At 34.9% G+C, this 17,884-nt stretch overlaps 1 protein-coding gene across 3 annotated transcripts in view; it reads right to left on the bottom strand.

Moving 5' to 3' along the window:
• The window catches only part of AFG2A (AAA ATPase AFG2A), a 328,111-nt gene that overhangs the window by 69,589 nt on the left and 240,638 nt on the right, over positions 1–17,884 (bottom strand). Inside the window, exon 15 of one of the 3 annotated variants that reach the window (XM_028102266.2) lies at positions 4,328–4,492. In XM_028102266.2, the coding sequence (XP_027958067.1) occupies positions 4,328–4,492 (165 nt within the window). Of the gene's footprint in view, positions 1–4,327; positions 4,493–17,884 lie in introns of those variants that run through there. The other 2 variants (XM_088021049.1, XM_088021052.1) reach the window with 2 other exon arrangements.

Raw genomic sequence — 17,884 nt, forward strand, 5'->3', positions numbered from 1 at the left:
AGCCTGCTTCTCCCTCTCCCCCACCTCTGTTCCCTCTCTCGCTGTGTCTCTCTCTGTCAAATAAATAAATAAAATCTTAAAAAAAAAAGTTTACTCAAATACAACATTAAAATTCTGTTTTGTTTTCCCTTTACTGCCTCTCTTGGAAGTTGAATCCTCAAATCTGGATGTATGAAACAAATGCTATGATTGCCTATATTATTTATAAAATATGCAGCTGATACCTGGCTCTTAGATATATATTATCAATTTCACTTGATGAGATAATCACTAATAGGAAGATAACATCCAAATGCAAGTAAACATTCAACTCCAATTTTACAGATACTAGGTGTGAGCCTGTGTCAGCAAATTCCTATACAGAGAGGAAATTATATATCTTACTCGTCACCTCTGTTCCCAAGCACATGGCATATGGGTAATGGGCCGGGTTATGCCTTTCATGCGCACACATTTGTGACTGTTGATTTCCTGTTGGTGGGTAAGATAAAAGTTTTCCTAAAGTAACCCAGATAATTGGATAAAAGACAAATGAAAAAATGAAATGGAATCTGCTACAAATAACTTAAAAAACAAAAATCAAAGCAAAAGAAAACAATGGGTATAACCAAAAAAGACTTCTTATTTCCTCCTGAACTGAATTCCCATCTGCTTTTAAATGGCAACATGTTTTTCTATTAACTGGGAGCTACAGCCAAGAAGCCACAAAGACAATGAGGTTCTGGCCACCCGGGAGCGGCAGGCGCAGGGATGGCTGAAGGATGCTACTACCTGCTTCAGCCTCTCCTTGGAGGCTGCTCCCTTGTGACCCTATTGCCCTTCCAGCTGGCAACAAACTTCCCCTTGGGACTCGCCTGAGAATTAAAGAAATGCTTCAGTTCTCTGTCTACCCTCTTCAGGGAGGGAAAATGGAGTAACTCAGCAGGGTCTAAGGGGCCATTTGAAACACGGCCTGTGTAAACTTTTAAGAAACAATGTTGACTGGGCAGAATAAAGCACTAGGTTGAGAGAAAACATTTTTAAAAAGTAACTCCTCCATTTCAGTTATTAAAAGTACCCATATCATCTCCAACCACTCTATAGCTTTTTGTTGTTGTTGTAATTTATTTTTTTAAGTAAACTCTATGCCCAATGTAGGGCTTGAATTCATGACCCCACGGTCAAGAGTCACATGATCTACCTCTGAGCCAGCCTGGCCCCCCTCTCTATAGCTTTTTAATTAAAAATAAAGATAAAAAAATATTCACTACAGTTAAACATTTTTCTGTTTCTAAAACACAGACACCAGAGTCAGACATTTCCTCATCTCTGGCTCACCTGGCCAAATTCTTGTTCATACAGCTAAGACTGTACAGTTTAAATTAATATATAATATACAATATATTAATTATGTAAAACTGATGATAATACTCTCCTGTGAAGACAATGAATTTATCAGTATTTTCATTTGTATCAAAAGTGGCCACTGAGACACTCTACATTTGAAAAAGTAGCTATGGCTGTAGCAAGGTGTATTGCTACAAAGTTAGAGGGCTCTCCTTATGATAATGACAAAGGGATGTCTATTCTTCCTAAATATAACTTTAAAAATCTTTTTTCTTTTTCAGTTTGTTAAATGCTTATTTAAGTATGTACTATGTAATAGGTTCTGTGCTGAAGGATCTGGCCTTACACTGAGGACGAAATAAATTAGTTACATCAGTGGTAAAGCACTGGATCTGTAGGAGTCAGGTGACTGAGGGTTCCAGGTTGAATCTGTCTTACTGCTAAAAAAAAAAAATAAAACTAATTTTGGCTTTCCACATTGCTGCACCATTTTCATTCTGAAGGAAAGAGGTGGGGGGAAAGATGGGATCTTATATTTTATTTGAAGCTAAATGCTGTCTGTCTTAAATTTCCTATTTATTTAATTTTAAGACTTAAGAAAATCATAGTTCTCTTGAAACAAAAGGGCACCTGTGTGAACTGCCTAAATAATCAGACAAAACAAAAACAAAAACAAAAAACAAAAAACAAAAACCCAAAACAAACAATATGGAACAAATCTGTCTGGCCCAAACTGAAAATTCCAGAACTACTAAGAAATAGCTCTGAATAAAATTTCTATGAAGTTGTAATAAAATATGGATTATAATTAGGATCAGGGTAGGGTATATTTCCCCCACCAACAATTATGGGACCCACAAATGTAATTCAAGGAGGGACAGAATTTTCTGCTACTTTTCCTTGTGACTATTTTTAGAAGATGTGATATAAAAATTAATCAGAAATGAATATGCTTATATTACAGATTGAGTAAGACATGTACTCCATAAGAACTGGCGAGCTGCTCCAGTAATTTCTGGCACCAAATGAGTTTTTTCCTTTCAGCCAGACAGAATCTCATTGGCTTTGATTTTTGTTTTGCACTTCTATGCTAGTACCTACCATTATTTATTTCAAAGTGAGAAAGGCACATTTCTACCTTGCTAACTGCTCTTCCACTTTACTCAGCTCAAGTGGAAGATTTACAGTTTCTTCTCTTTGCTGTTTCCTGTAAACTGACATATCACACATACGATGCCTACTCTTGGTCTCATAACCAAAACTGAATTCTAGAAATGCTGGAGCAGTCAGTTAACAGCAACTATATGTTCATTTTAACTTAATGGACTGTCATGTCAAGAAGATGATCATAAGGATTATTTTTTCAGATAGGACTTAAAAACGTATGTACTTCAACTGCTTCTCAAGGTTCTTTCTATATGACTCTTATTCCTCTCTCAGTGAAAATGAAAAACGTACAGGGGGAAAATCAAATATACATAGTTCATAGTTGAGACAAAACAATGAGGAGATTTGGGATTTATTTTAGTTGTTAGCTATGACTGAATGATACACTCACTCCAATTCTACATGTAAATTTACCCACAATACTCTGAGTACACTAATATTATGTAGTAATCTCTTTGGTTTTCACAGAGGACAGATTATAAACAATAGCAAGCAGACAGAATGTGAAGTCTGTCTGATGGATAATTCAGAATAAAAAGAATTTATAATTTCTTATTTAAAAAGATATTAATTTCCCAGTACAAATACCTATTAGTGGTATTCAGAAGATATTTCTGTGTTGAGGACTACAGCCTGTCCTTTATTGAGAAATGCATGTAGAAAAGATGCACGATTATTTTAATTAGAATTTTATTTTGTAAATAAAAATGGCCTAAGCAAAAAGTTGCCATGGAGAGGAAAAAATGTTTACCTGCCATACTTGAAAACTTTCATTTTTTCACAGAGGTCTTACTGTTCTTATTGAGAGTACACTTTCACAGCTAAGGGTAGATTATAGATTGTCCCCTTTAGAGTTATTATTATTTATTTATTTTTAAATTTTATTTATTTGAGAAAGCAAGAGTGTGCATGTTCGAGAGAGAAAGAGAGAGAGAGCGCATGTGTGAGAGCAGACTCCCCACAGAGCAGGGAGCCCGATGTGGGACTCGGTCCCAGAACCCTGGGATCATGACCTAAGCCAAAGGCAGATGCTTAACTGACTGAGCCACCCAGGCACCCTCTTTTACCGTTGTGTTTTTGTTTTTGTTTTTTTTTAAGATTTTATTTATTTATTTGACAGAAAGAGAGACAGTGAGAGAAGGAATACAAGCAGGTGGAATGGGAGAGGGAGAAGCAGACTCCTCGCTGAGCAGGGAGCCCCATGTGGGGCTCGATCTCAGGACCCTGGGATCATGACCTGAGTCGAAGGCAGACACTTAATGACTGAGCCACCCAGGTGCCCCTCTCTTGCCGTTTTTACGAGAGAATTTTTGTTAATACATAAGTAGACTGACATAATTTTCCAAGATGATAAACTATGGTAATAATACAATCTCTCTGCCAATTCTTATACTTCTGAGCACTTGCATGATATACTAATTTCATTTTTATGATTTCTGTAAGAAAACAGTATGTAAAGTTTGTTTCATTTCCATTTGATAGGTCAAGAAATCAAAGTTCAGAGAAGCTGAATGGTTGGAAGCTGATGTATCAAGAAACCCCAAAGAAGAAACTTCTACTTCTAGTCCAGTGTTCTCCCTACTATATCATGTTAATTCTCTGAAGACTACATTTTGAGAAGTAATAGAAGACAGGTAAAAAAAAAAAACAGATATAATAGAGGCCAGTAAAATGTAATTTAATTTAGTGATTACCTGTCATAGTGCATTTCCTGTTTTAAGATTTCTTAACATACAGTTTATTTAAAACAGTTGGTATCAAGCAGTCTTTTTTGCTAATGACCCCAACTCACTGCTTTCCGGCCACCAAGGTATTTTGAGCAGAACTATCTTACCTCTGCTCCTGAATATGTATCTGTTTGGAGGATGAGTTCATCCAGATCCACATCATTACTGATTGGCATAGAGTGAAATTGCAGGTTAAATATTTCCCTTCTTGTTGCTGCATCTGGTAAAGGCACATAGATGATTCTGTCAATTCTTCCAGGCCGCATCAAAGCCTGTAAAGAAGATGAGATAATGCAGATTAAGCAAGCTCACGACTGACATTCCACATGAAAGGTACCAAAGAGAGGGGATGTCTAGAATCTCATGAATAACCCACTATTACCCATAATTAGTACATAAAACAAGTACTAGTGATTCTATAATCTATTTCAAAGATTCAAACAAATCAACAATGTTCAGAGTACTTTTGAAAGTAGCAAAGCAATACTTCTGAGAGGCTTTCTGCTTCTCAGCAACTGTCAGGTCAATAAAAGATGGCTATTTTCTCTTAGGGAAATGTGTAATATGACTTGTATTCATTATATCAAAAGACTTTTTTTTGGAACTTCCTGCAATAACTCTTAAAATATGGGTTAAGCTGTTTCAGAGAGCCCTCAAAATAGCACAGCTCTGATAAAAGAATACTTCTAGAGCTGAAAGTAGTCAAATGAACTTCCCTCATATTTTACTGGAGGCTAATGCCTAAATTATCTTAGAGCTAATGAACTCATCTATTCAGGAAACTTTATTGAGCATGCACTATATACCAGACATTGTTCTTGGTACTAGAAAATAGTATGAATAAGATAGATATGTGTAAAAGTGATTGTGGTGATGATTACATATGTCTGTGGATATACTAAAAGCCACTGAATTGTGTATTTTAAATGGGTTAAATTTGTTATGTAAATTCTTTCTCAATAAAGTTATTAAAACAGATATGGGTCTAAAATGTGTGTGTGTATTAAGGGGCTGGGGCAACTTTTAGCTGGGGTGGTGTGAGAAAGTCTCTCTGAGGAGGTAACTTATGCAGATACCCAAAGGAGCCAACTTTAGAAAGATATGGGAGGAGGAGAATTCAAGGTATCATGTACAAAGAGCAAGAATGACTGATATGTTCCAGGGGGAGAAAAAAAATCTGTGGTAGAGTGAATAAAGGGAAAAGCGGTAGGAAATGAGGTCCTATAGTCATAGGCAGATCATAACACCATAAAAGACATGGTAAAGAGTCTGGACTGTATTCTCCTTGTAAAGAGAAGTCATTAGAAAGTTTTAAGTAGAAGGTGAATTGGTAAGATTTACATTAAAAGATCACTCATGGGATGATATCAAAAGGTCTAATTTGTGTAACTACAGTCCCAGAAGGAAAGGAAAGAGAAGATGGGGCAGAAAAAATACTTGAAGAAGAATGAGCCAAAATTTCTCCAAATTAGTAAACAAACAAATTTACACAATCAAGCTCAGTGAATTCAGAATAAAATAAATATAAAGAAAACCACACCTAGACATGTCATAGCAAACTGCTGGAAACCAAAGACAAAATCTTGAAAGCTGCCAGACTGAATACAGGGAACAATAATTTGAATCACCAAGGACTCTCAATCAAAACAATGAAGGGCAGAAACCAGCAGAACAACATCTTTAAAGTGCTGAAAGAATAAAAATGTCATTCTAGAATTCTAGTACCAGGTGAAAATATTCTTTAATAATGAAGGAAAGGGGCACCTGAGTGGCTCAGTCGGTTAAGCACCTGCCTTCGGCTCGGGTCATGATCCTGGAGTCCCCAGATCGAGCCCCACATCAGGCTCCCTGCTCAGCAGGGATTCTGCTTCTCCCTCTACCCCTCATCCCCTCACCCTGCTCTCTTGTGCTCTCTCTCCCAAATAAATAAATAAAATCTTAAAAAAAATAATGAAGGAAAAATTAAGTCATTTTCAGATAAAAGAAACCAAGAAAACTTGTTTCTAGCAGAACGGCATTACAGAAAATGCTAAATGATGTTCTTCAGATTAAAGGGAAATGACATAAGATGGAAAATTGAATCTTCAGGAAGAAATGAAGAGCACTGGGAATGAAACACTACAAAACTGTACATGCCTTCCACTTCCAGAAAATTATTCTTGTTGCTGACATAATAAAAAAAAAAATGGCATTTCTTGAAGATTTAAGAGACACTTATAAATAGTGAAACACAGCACATTTCTATATGTGCACTTTTGAATAAAATACCCAGAAAAAAGGTTTGATAGAAGTAAATACAGGGGCGCCTAGGTGGCTCAGTTGGTTAAGCGACTGCCTTCGGCTCAGGTCATGATCCTGGAGTCCCGGGATCGAGTCCCACATCGGGCTCCCTACTCAGCGGGGAGTCTGCTTCTCCCTCTGACCCTCTTCCCTCTCGTGCTCTCTATCTCTCATTCTCTCTCTCTCAAATAAATAAATAAAATCTTTAAAAAAAAAAAAAAAGAAGTAAATACAGAAAATAAGAAGACAGGGACTCTAACATGAACATCTTCTAGTTAAAGAAACAAAAAACAAAAACCCTGAAAATGTAGCTGATACCACACATAAAACATTATAGAAAATACAAACATCAAAACCTTATATGGTTGCATGGTAGAATTTAAGTCTTAGAGAATCAGCACACGCATGCGTGCATGCACACACACAAACACACAAACACAAATCATGATATTCTGTAAGTAATAAACTGTGAGTAATAAGTTGTCCTCTGTCTCTGACCCAAGAATCTCATGTCTTTAGCCAAGTCCCCATGAAATTGTGGCAGGCTAACTTGTTAGCTTTCAAATAGGGTAAAGTCTCAGAACCTTTATAGTTCTTGACATGTATGTTCCTAATAATGGAGCCTCAAAATAATATAAAGCAAAAATTGACAGGATTAAAGAGATAAAAAGATAATTCCACAATCACAGTATGAGATTTTAACTCTTCTCTTAGCAATTACAGAACAACTAGAAAACAAATCAGTAAAGATAGGAAGGACTGAGGATCTGAACAAGACTATCAATCCCTGTGACCTAACTGATATTTATTTATGGACCATTATACCCAACAACTGCAGAACACATATTTTTTTCAAGTTTACATGGTATAATCAGCTCATATGATAAGCCATTAAACAAAACCCAACAAATTCAAAAGGACTGAAATCATACAAAGTAGTGCTCTGACTACAAGAGGGTAAATTAGAATAAATAACAGTCAGGCATAGAGGAAAACCTCAAGCACATGAAAATTAAACAACACCCTTCTAAATAAACCACAGGTCAAAGAAGAAATCATGAGGAAATTAGAAAGTGTTTCAAGTTGAATGATAATGCAAATCTAACATAACAAGATTTGTGGAATATAGTTAAAAGCAGTGTTAGAGACAAGTTTATAACTTTAAATGTTTATGGTAGGAATGAATTCCAAAATTAATGACCTAAGGTTCAAGAGTTAAGTACAAGGAAGGAAATAATAAAGATGAGAGCAGAAATCAATGAAATAGGAAACAACAGAGAAAATTGAAAGTCAAGGGTAGTTCTCTGGAAAGATTTTTTTTTAAGATTTATTGATTTATTTGAGAGAAAGAGAGAGAGAGAGAGAGAGAGAGAGAGAGAGCACATGAATGTGGGGAGGGGCAGAGGGAGAGAATCTCCAAGCAGACTTCATGCTCAGTGCAGAGCCCAATGTCGGGCTTAATCTCAAGACCCATGAGATCATGACCTGAGCCGAAATCTGGAAAGATTTTAAAAAACTGATTAAATTCTAATTAGATTGAACAAGGATAAAAAGAGAACAAATCACCAACATCAGAAATGGAAGAGAAGTTATCACTCAGATCCTACAGATAACAAAAAGAATAATAAGAGAACACTATGAACAACTTTATAACAATAAATTCAACAACTTTGATAAAAAAATAAGTTTCTTAAAAAATCCAGTTGTCAAAATGGACACAAAATGAAATTAAAAAAATCAGAATGACCTTATATTTATTTTTTAAATGGAACTGAATTAAAAATTTAATTTATTATGACTTTTACACCTAGGCCTAGATGGTTTCACTTCTGAATTCTATTAGAGAAGAAATAACACCAAGATTGTACAACCATTTCAGAATAAAGAGAAGAGAACACTTCCCAAGTTGTTTTAGAAGGCCAACATAATACTAACTCCAAAACCTAACAAAGATATCACAAAAAATGAAAATTACAGATTAATGACCCTCATGGACACAGACCCAAAAATACTTTAAAAATATTAGCAAATAGAATCTCACAATGTATAAAATGAATAAATCATCTTAACCAAATCCAATTGGTATAATTCACCATATTAACAGAATAAAGGAGGAAATTCACATGATCTTTTTAGTATGCACAAAAAAGCTTTATGACAAAATTCAAGACCCACTCATGTTAAGAAATCTTCAGCAAATTAGTAATAGAAGAGAACTTCAATATGAGAGGTGGTATCTAGAAAAACCAACAGCTAATATGATAATTAATGTTGAAATATTGAATGCTTTCTATCAAGAACAAGGTAAAAACTCACCACTTCTACTGAAAAATATAATAGAGGTAATAGTCTTTATGAAAAGACAAAAACTGGGGGGGGGAGACATAGAGAACTTGGAAGAAGAAAAGGTAAAACTATCCTCATTTGAAGACGACATGATTTTTTATGTAGAAATACTAGGGAATCTACAAAACTACTAGCAAGATTACAGAATACAAGTTTATTATAAAAAATTGTATTTTATATATTAAGCAGTAAACTAATAGAAAATGAAGTTTTAAAAATCCACTTTATGAGAATACATGAAAAGCATAAAACATAAAAGACAGGAATAAAATTAATGAACACTTCACTGGAAACTAGAACACTATTGAGAAAAATTAGAGAGCTACATAAAGAGAGATACAACATGTTTGTGAATTAGAAGACTCAATATTAAGATATTCGTTCTTTTCAAATTTATCTATAGACTCAATGTAATTCCAATAAAAATTTCACAAGAGCTTTTTTAAAAAAACTGACAAACATTATAAAATTTATATGGAAATGCAAATGAGAATAGTGAAAGCAAGTCAAAAAAGAAAAAAGTTGAAGGGCTTATACTACCTGATTTCAAAACTTATAATGCTAAAAAAAACCAAGACAGTGTGAAAAGGTCCAGCGGAGATAAATATAGATCAACAGAACAGATAAGAGAGTCCATAATGGTTTTTATTCTTAAGGCATTCAACTAGGAAAGGAAAGCATTAAGAAAATAATGCTGTAACAATTAGACACTCATATATATTTATTTATAAAAAAGATTTATTATTTTATTTATTTTTTAAAAAGATTTTATTTATTTATTTGTCAGAGAGAAAGAATGTACAAGCAGGGGGAGCAGCAGACAGAGGGAGAAGCAGGCTCCCTGCTGAGCAAGGAGCCTCTTGCGGGACTTGATCCCAGGACCCTGGGATCATGACCTGAGCCGAAGGCGGACACTTAACCGACTGAATCACCCAGGCGTCCCTTATTATTTTATTTTAGAGAGAAAGAGAGAGAGAGCTGGATGCTTAGCCAACTATGCCACCCAAGTGCCCCTAGATACTCATATTTTAAAAATGAGCACTGATCCTTATTTGACATTTCAAAAATTAACCTGACATGGATCATAAACCTCAATGTATGAGATAAAACTACAAACTTCTAGAAGCATAAAAAATTAACAAACTGGTCTTTAAAAAATTAAATTTTTTTCTCTTCAAAAGATACCTTTAAGAAAATAAAAATGCAAGCTACAGACCGGGATAAAATGTCAATAGGCATATCCGACAAAAAAATTTTGGATCGAAAATATATAAAGAACCCTTAAGAATAAATAAGAACACAACCAACAGAAAATGGGGAAAAATCTGAACAGAATTTCATAAAGGAAACGATATGGTTGGGAAGTAAATGAAAAGATGTTCAACATCACTAGTTATCAGATCAAAGCAAATTTAAACCACAATGTGATGACATCATTACATACTTATAAAAATGACTAAAGTTAAAGACACTGACAATACCAAAGATTGAAAAAGGATACAGAAGCAACAAGAACTTGTACACTGTTAATGGGAATATAAAATACAACAACCACTTTGGAAAACTGTCAGTTTCTATAAAAGTTAAACATTTCCCACCATAACAACCTAGCTACTCTACTCTTAGGCATTTACCCAAGAGGAACAAAAACACATCCAGACTTGCACATGGATGTTCATAGCAGTTTTATTCACAACAGCCTCGAACTGTAAACAACCCAAATGTCCACCAATTCATGCATGGATAAACAAAGTATGTATACACCTATAAGCGAACACTAATTGGCAATAAAAATGAACAAACTACCAATACACTTAACATGCATGAGGCCTCAAATCATTTTGTTGAGTTAAAGAAATCAGATATGAAAGAATATATATAATTCTATTTATCTAAAATATTAGAAAAAGCCAATCTAATCTATAATTACAAAAAGCAGACCAGTGGTAGTTTGAAACCTGGGACAGAAGAAAAGATGGATTATCAAGGGGGCAAAAGTAATCTTTTGGGGTTGATTGAAATATTCTATACCTTGATTGCAAATGTGGTATCACAGGTTTATATATATGTTTACATTAATTGTACACTTTAAGTTGATGCAGTTTATTGAGGGATAAATAAAGCTGATTAAAAAAAGTAGTAACTTGTATTTGTTAGATTCTCAGTATTTATCAAACAATCAGTAAATTCAAGGGCATTGGAGATGTTCTTAGATTGTCTCTATCTGGAAAGATTATCTCCTCAACTAAGCAGTTTGAAAAAAGTCATGCACAAGTGGTCAATAAAACAAAAATAAAAGAAGAAGTGGTCAATAAGAGAAGAAATACTTATTTAATAACATCAATTTTTTATGATTTGGCCATGATGATAGATTGGCAGGTATCACAACCATTTAAATCCTATAGTCAACTCTTTCTCTCTCTTTTTAAAAATTTGCTTTATCATGTTTCTGTTTAGAGTTCTAAATCGATTGTTAAAACTCATGGGATCAATTCCATTATATCTCATACCAGTGCTTCATAAAATACTCCAGTAAATGTTAACAGGTGTAATACAGAAACAGATTTTCTTATTAAATAATTTTTTGGGTAACAATGGGTAGAAGCAAAATTAAACAGGTTTCCTTCCATGTGCAAAAATTTTTGGAACCCATACTAATAGATATTACAAATTTCCAAGAGAAGACTACAGTAGTATATGCAAATTTTATCCAAAATTCTAATCGTAAAACATCTCAAAAGTTAATATTCCATTTTCACTTTGGAGAATGCTGGTGTGTACTTTCTGCATATGTCTCAATATCTACAATATGGTGAATGTCTACCAGATAACTATTAATTCTTAAATTATATATAAATTGGCAAGCAAAAAGTCAATTAACAAATACACAGTAAAGATAACCTGCTTTGCTTAAAAATGACTGTTTTAATTATTTGTAGACTATTCTCCACACCCAACAATAGAACATTAGGTAAAAATGATGCATGATCAGCTTCCTTGAAATGTACTTTATAATTAAGTACTCAAACTGCATGTCAATTATGGGGAGTCACTTCTCCCCTACCTAAAACAAACACAGGATTCAGTAAATTAGAATGATTCTGGTAAATATATGTTTTAAAATTATTAAAAATGTTAGTTAAGGCAAATAACATTAATGTTTATATGGCCCTTAAGAATCTATAAAGCACTTTTCACATACTGTATTTTACTTACTATTTCTCCAAATCCTGTGTGAAGTAGTTATTGTCATACCCTCGTTAAGAAAAAGGAAATGAAGCCCAAGAACACACAACAAATGGCACAAAGTAGGCTGGATGTTGAATCACTCCTCTTTTTACTTTATTATCCTACCAGGACAATGATACACAGTATAGATGGACAAATGAAAAAAACTCTTGTTCTGAAATACGATATAGGTAACAAAAGAAATTTAAATAATTCTTGCATCAAAAAGTTATCCTTTTTACCCTTAGGGAAAACTCATATTCTAGGCTATTTTAAAATTTCCTTTCTAATAGTTGAAAGAACAACACAGCAAAGGATATAAAGCACACGTCATCTAAGTCACTCGAACAACATTCAACATGCATCTGTGCCCCCCCTCCCCCCCGCCACCGCCAAGTTGTAACTGTCCCTGGGCAGTGCAGGTTGAGTACACTTCAATGATTATAACATTGTCTGGGCCAACAGCCAGAGCTGGTCTTTTTCTGGTCTGATCTTGTCAGTGAAAGTTAGCTTAAAAAAATAGTAGGAAAGAGCTTTCCTTCCTGTAGAACCCTGAATGAGTTAACACCCTTCCTAGAATTTCTTTAAAAATACTCTTCTGGGATATTAGGGTGGAAGAATGTATTCTGAATGATGGCATGTTCTGTTATTTTAAAATCAACACATGACAACTCTCAATGAAAAAATAAGCCAAGTCTTCCTAATACTACTCTGAGCCCTTCTAGCCCCAAGGTCATAGATACTGTGGCTACTACCTTAAAACTCTATTTAAAAATATTATAGGGCAAACTGCCTTTTCAAGAGAACTTACTCAAGACCTTGGCAAGTCCCTACATCTCAGCCCTAGTCTCTTCATGTGTGAGAAGGCAGTTCTTTACTCAGAGATGGCTGTGTATATCTGACAAGAATTCTCCTCAAAATATACAGATGAAGAAACATCCCCGCACAATTTTGTTAAATAATTCCAGAAAGTTTTCACCTGAAATGTGCTTGTGCACCCAAGACTATGAATTATTAGATAAACTTTTATATAAGGTTCCAACCCTGATTCTAGCACTCCATTTAGTATCTTTCCCAAGGAAACGCCCACAGCTTATGTTACATGGTCATTACTGAAAATGTGTTATTATTATTTTAGTGATTACACCAATTAATTAAACTAATACCATTATCTTTTCTTCTTCTGACCTTTACAAAAAGGACTTAAAAGCATTTCTGGTATTGCATATTAAGGATTCTTAATGATCCAACTGTATTACCACAGTTACAGGGCTACCTTTTCCTTTTTATAAATTCTGAAATTTGACACTTATAATTTCATATTCTATTAAATGCTCAAATCTAATTCAGTTAGCATAGAAATACTTGTTCACACCAAGGCATTAAAATAGACCCTTTGAAAAAATCAGGTCCCATGACTCCCATTCATTTCAAATGATCAACAGGGTGTGTATGTGACTGTAGGGAGTGCCTTCCTCTAAGGAAAGAAAAGCAGCACTGAGTCTTCACATTTTACTCTAATAAAAACATATCAATGTATCATGATTCATGGAGAAAATAGTTCCAGAAACTGGGAAGAGGTGGATCCTTGGTAACAGCTCTAATTTATTTAAAAGAAACCCTGAACTTACTCTAGGCATCTCCCTCTCCTTCTAAATTTGACAGATAGGCAATAGGCATGGTTAATGCTATTTCTTAATTCTCTCTTAAAATGGTCATTTCTCCTCCATCTTCTTTACTACATATTTATGTGTTTGTTTACTGCTGTCTTCCCAACAGACTGTAGGCTGTATATAATGGCAGGTATCACATTCTTTTGTTCAACACTGTAAACTCGGCAACAGCACATACAAGGCACTCAATATAGTCAAGACAACACATTCTCTTGTCTAGAATATCTTAAGTGCCTTGCTAGTTGTTTTTCTGCATGTAGTCTTATTCTTTCCTTCTCCCTCTCCTGACCTACATCAGTGCTAAAGTGATCATTCTTTTTTTTTTTTAAGATTTATTTATTTTTTTATTTGACAGTGAGAAAGAGAGAGGCAGGCAGAGGGAGAGGGAGAGGGAGAAGCAGGCTCCCCGCTGAGCAGAGAGCCCAATTGGGGGTCGATTCCAGAACCCCGGGATCATGACCTGAACCGAAGGCAGACACTTAATGGACTGAGCCACCCAGGCGCCCCAAAAGTGATCATTCTTATACTGCAAATACTGTAACCTATTTTATAACCATTTAATGGCACTTTAAGGGAAAGAGTCAAGTTCATAGGCTTTCAGGTCTCTATAATTTTGCTGTAACTCTCCTACCTTACCTGCAGCTATCTAAGTGCACCTAAGCACTCACAGTTAGCCAAAATCACCATGCTGCTCTCCGCGTCCTTGTCCTCACACATATTTCTCTCTCTGCTCAGACTATTTTCTCTTCTGGTCTATCTGACAAATTCTACTTCTTGTTCAAGTCTCAGCTTAAAAGTCTTCTCTTTATAACCTTCTATGACTCTACCAGGTACATATAACTTGTAATTTGGCATACATGTTAAAAGTGAGGATAAAAAAACTCACCCTAACTGGGTTAAAATTCTAAGTCCCCCATTTATTAGCTGTGTGTGTGGACAGATCATTTAAACCTGTTGGTACCTTAAAATCCTTAACAGTCCTCGTCTCTACTCAGAAGATGGCTCTATGAATTGAATAATATAATCTATATAAAGTGCTCAGCACAGTGCTTGGCACATGGCATGGGTGCTTCAATCAAGATGCTATTATCATCATTACTGTTCCTGTATAATTATCCCTAGGACTTGACCGAGCTCCTTAAACATAGGAAATGCTTGTTATCTTTCGATACTAGCACATGGTAGACATTAATGTTCTTTGAATGAATGAAAGAATAAATGTTCCAAAACTATGAGATTAGAATGTTAGAAAGGTAGGCTTAATTAAAACACAGATTTTTGTTTAAGATTTATTTATTTATTTGGGGGGGAGGGGCAGAGAGAATCTTAAGCAGACTCCCTGCAGAGCACAGAGCCTAATATGGGGCTCGATCTCATGACCCTGAGATCACGACCTGAGCCAAAACCAGAGTCCAACACTTAACTGACTATGCCACCCAGGCGTCCAAAGCACAGATTCTTGATGTCTATTTCTAAATCTCAATGTTAAAAAGGGTTGCTATTTAACAACCCTACTTGCTTTTTCCTCTCCCTGCTTTTTATCATAGCCCCTGAAATGCTCAATTCACAGCCCTTTCGTAATAGAGAAAGGAGAACTTATAGCAACATGCTTGCTCTCTTCAATAGAAATCTGATAAAGGGTGGGCGCCTGGGTGGCTCAGTCGTTAGGCGTCTGCCTTCAGCTCAGGTTATGATCCCAGGGTCCTGGAATCAAGCCCTCCATCGGGCTCCCTGCTCGGCGGGAGGTCTCCTTTTCCTTCTCCCACTCCCCCTGCTTGTGTTCCCTCTCTCGCTGTGTCTCTCTCTGAAGAAAGAAAAGAAAGAAAAGAAAAAGAAAGAAAGAAAGAAAAAAAGAAAGAAAGAAAGAAAGAAAGAAAGAAAGAAAGAAAGAAAGAAAGAAAGAATGATCGATCGATCTGATAAAGGAATCACTAAAAGAGAGGAGGCCCTAGAACATGCGTGTATTTATTAAATCTTTCCATGTTGCTGGCCCACATTACTTAGCCTAGAGATGGACATAGTTGACTTCTGGAAATGTTTTTTATCTTTGACTTTAGCTGCTATCTTCAAAAATTTTTATTTCCAACTTTATTGAGGAATAATTGACAAATATAATTGCATATATTTAAGTGTACAACATGATTTGATATACATATACATTATGAAATGATTACCAAAATCAAAGTAATTAACATATCCATCAACATATCCAACATAGTGAACTCACTTTTGTATATAGTGAGAACTCTTAAGATCTAATCTCAGCAAATTTCAAGTATACAACCCCTTATTATTAACTATACTCACTATGTTGAACATCAAATCCTCAGAACTTACTCATCTTATAGCTGAAAGTGTACCCTTTGACCAAATTGTCCCCATTTCCCCATAACCCCTTGGCAACAACCATTCTACTTTTGGTTTCCAGAAATTGTGTATGCATGTGTGTTTAAGATTCCACTGTAAGTGAAACCATACAGAATTTGTTTTTCTCTGTCTGGTTTATTTCACTTTAGCTACTATCTTTTAAGGCTTGAAGTTCTCAATGTTTCAGGAATACAATTTCATAATCTTTTATGCAATTCAGTAATCCAAAAGTTTAATTAGACTGAAGGAAGAATAGTTTTAGAGACAATAAAATAAGCAATATTTTGCAAAACCCATTCAAGCCCTTGCAAGAATCACTCTTCATTATATTATCTGGTAATTAAACTTTGAGACAATGAGAAAAAAATATAAATTGTACTTAAGTTGGGGAAATATCTGCTGAACAGGTATCAGGAAACAGAAATGGATTTTATATAAAATTTGAACAAAAAACCTTAACTATCCACATGATATTTTGAAAGTAACTAAAAAAATTGATAAAATTTTTTGTGCAAAGCACTATTAACAATATAAAGAGGCATAATACTTGGTCCTTACTTTTAAGAACTTAACATATGAAAAGCAGAAAACAGTTAACATACAGAGTTAAGTGCAAGTTTTAATCAACAGGCTAAGATAGTAACAGAAAAGATGAGAAAATACATGAATAATTACCACATTAATAAAAAATTTAAGGATGAGAATTCAATTGGAACTTGATGAACGCTGTGATACTAAAAGCCAATCATTTAATGAGATAAAATCAGCAATATTTACCAAATGGATATATAAGACATTTTTATATTTATTTTATTTTTTAAAAAGATTGATTTATTTTTGAGAGAGAATGAGCAGGGAGAGAGGCAGAGGGAGAAGCAAACTCCTCGCGGGGCTGGGAAGCCTGTCGCGGGACTATATCCCAGGACCCTGGGATCATGACCTGAGCTGAAGGCAGATGCTTAACCAACTGAGCCACCCAGGCACCCCTATAAAACATTTTTAGAAAGACAGAAATATTTGAGAAGAATATGTTAGAGATCAAGATCAATGAGAGTTAAAATAAGCAATAGGATCTGTTGAACCACGGAAACCAATTTTTAGAATTCTTCTTTTATAGCTTTTAGCTTAGTAAATCTTTTTATAAGAAATAACTTGACATCTTTTAACTTTATAGTATAACTGAGTAAGTAGTAATGATATATATTTATACTATGCTCATCATCCTTTAAATAAGTAACCCCTTTGAGATGGGTATATTTGATACCATGGGGAATATAATCTATGGGGACAGAAATGGTTTACAAAAGTCAAGGAAGTGAGACTTTTTATTTGTATTTTTAAGAACATAAGATCATTATTGGTACAGTAGGTAATGTCTAAGCTGAAAATTAAATGATTACATCTGGCTCAGAAAACAGAAAGTGAGAATTTTCAAGTTAAGTTAAGATTAGTTGACTTAAGACTTTGGAAACCAGGCACTTCCAATTTCCTTTAAAAAATCTAGAAACACTTCCCTGATCTAAGTAAGCTGGACCTTAAATTTACTGGGTTGAGAAGGTAGGAAAAGGCAAAGACTCTGCACAAAAAACTAAAGGTACAGCAATGTAAAAACCATTCCTGGGAGGGAAAAAGGTTTCCTGTGGTCACAAGGTGAGACAGACCTTCCCAACTGCTACACGGGGAATGGATTACAGTTGTGCTTAAGATACTGCTTCCTTCAGCTCTCAGGTGGGCCAGGAACCCAGAGAAGCCAGAGCCTCTAGGCAGTCA

The sequence above is a fragment of the Eumetopias jubatus genome, unplaced genomic scaffold (genome assembly GCF_037043125.1).
Source record: "Eumetopias jubatus isolate StellerSeaLion01/CBP00866 unplaced genomic scaffold, mEumJub1_p1.0 scaffold_2, whole genome shotgun sequence".
Lineage (NCBI taxonomy): Eukaryota > Metazoa > Chordata > Mammalia > Carnivora > Otariidae > Eumetopias > Eumetopias jubatus.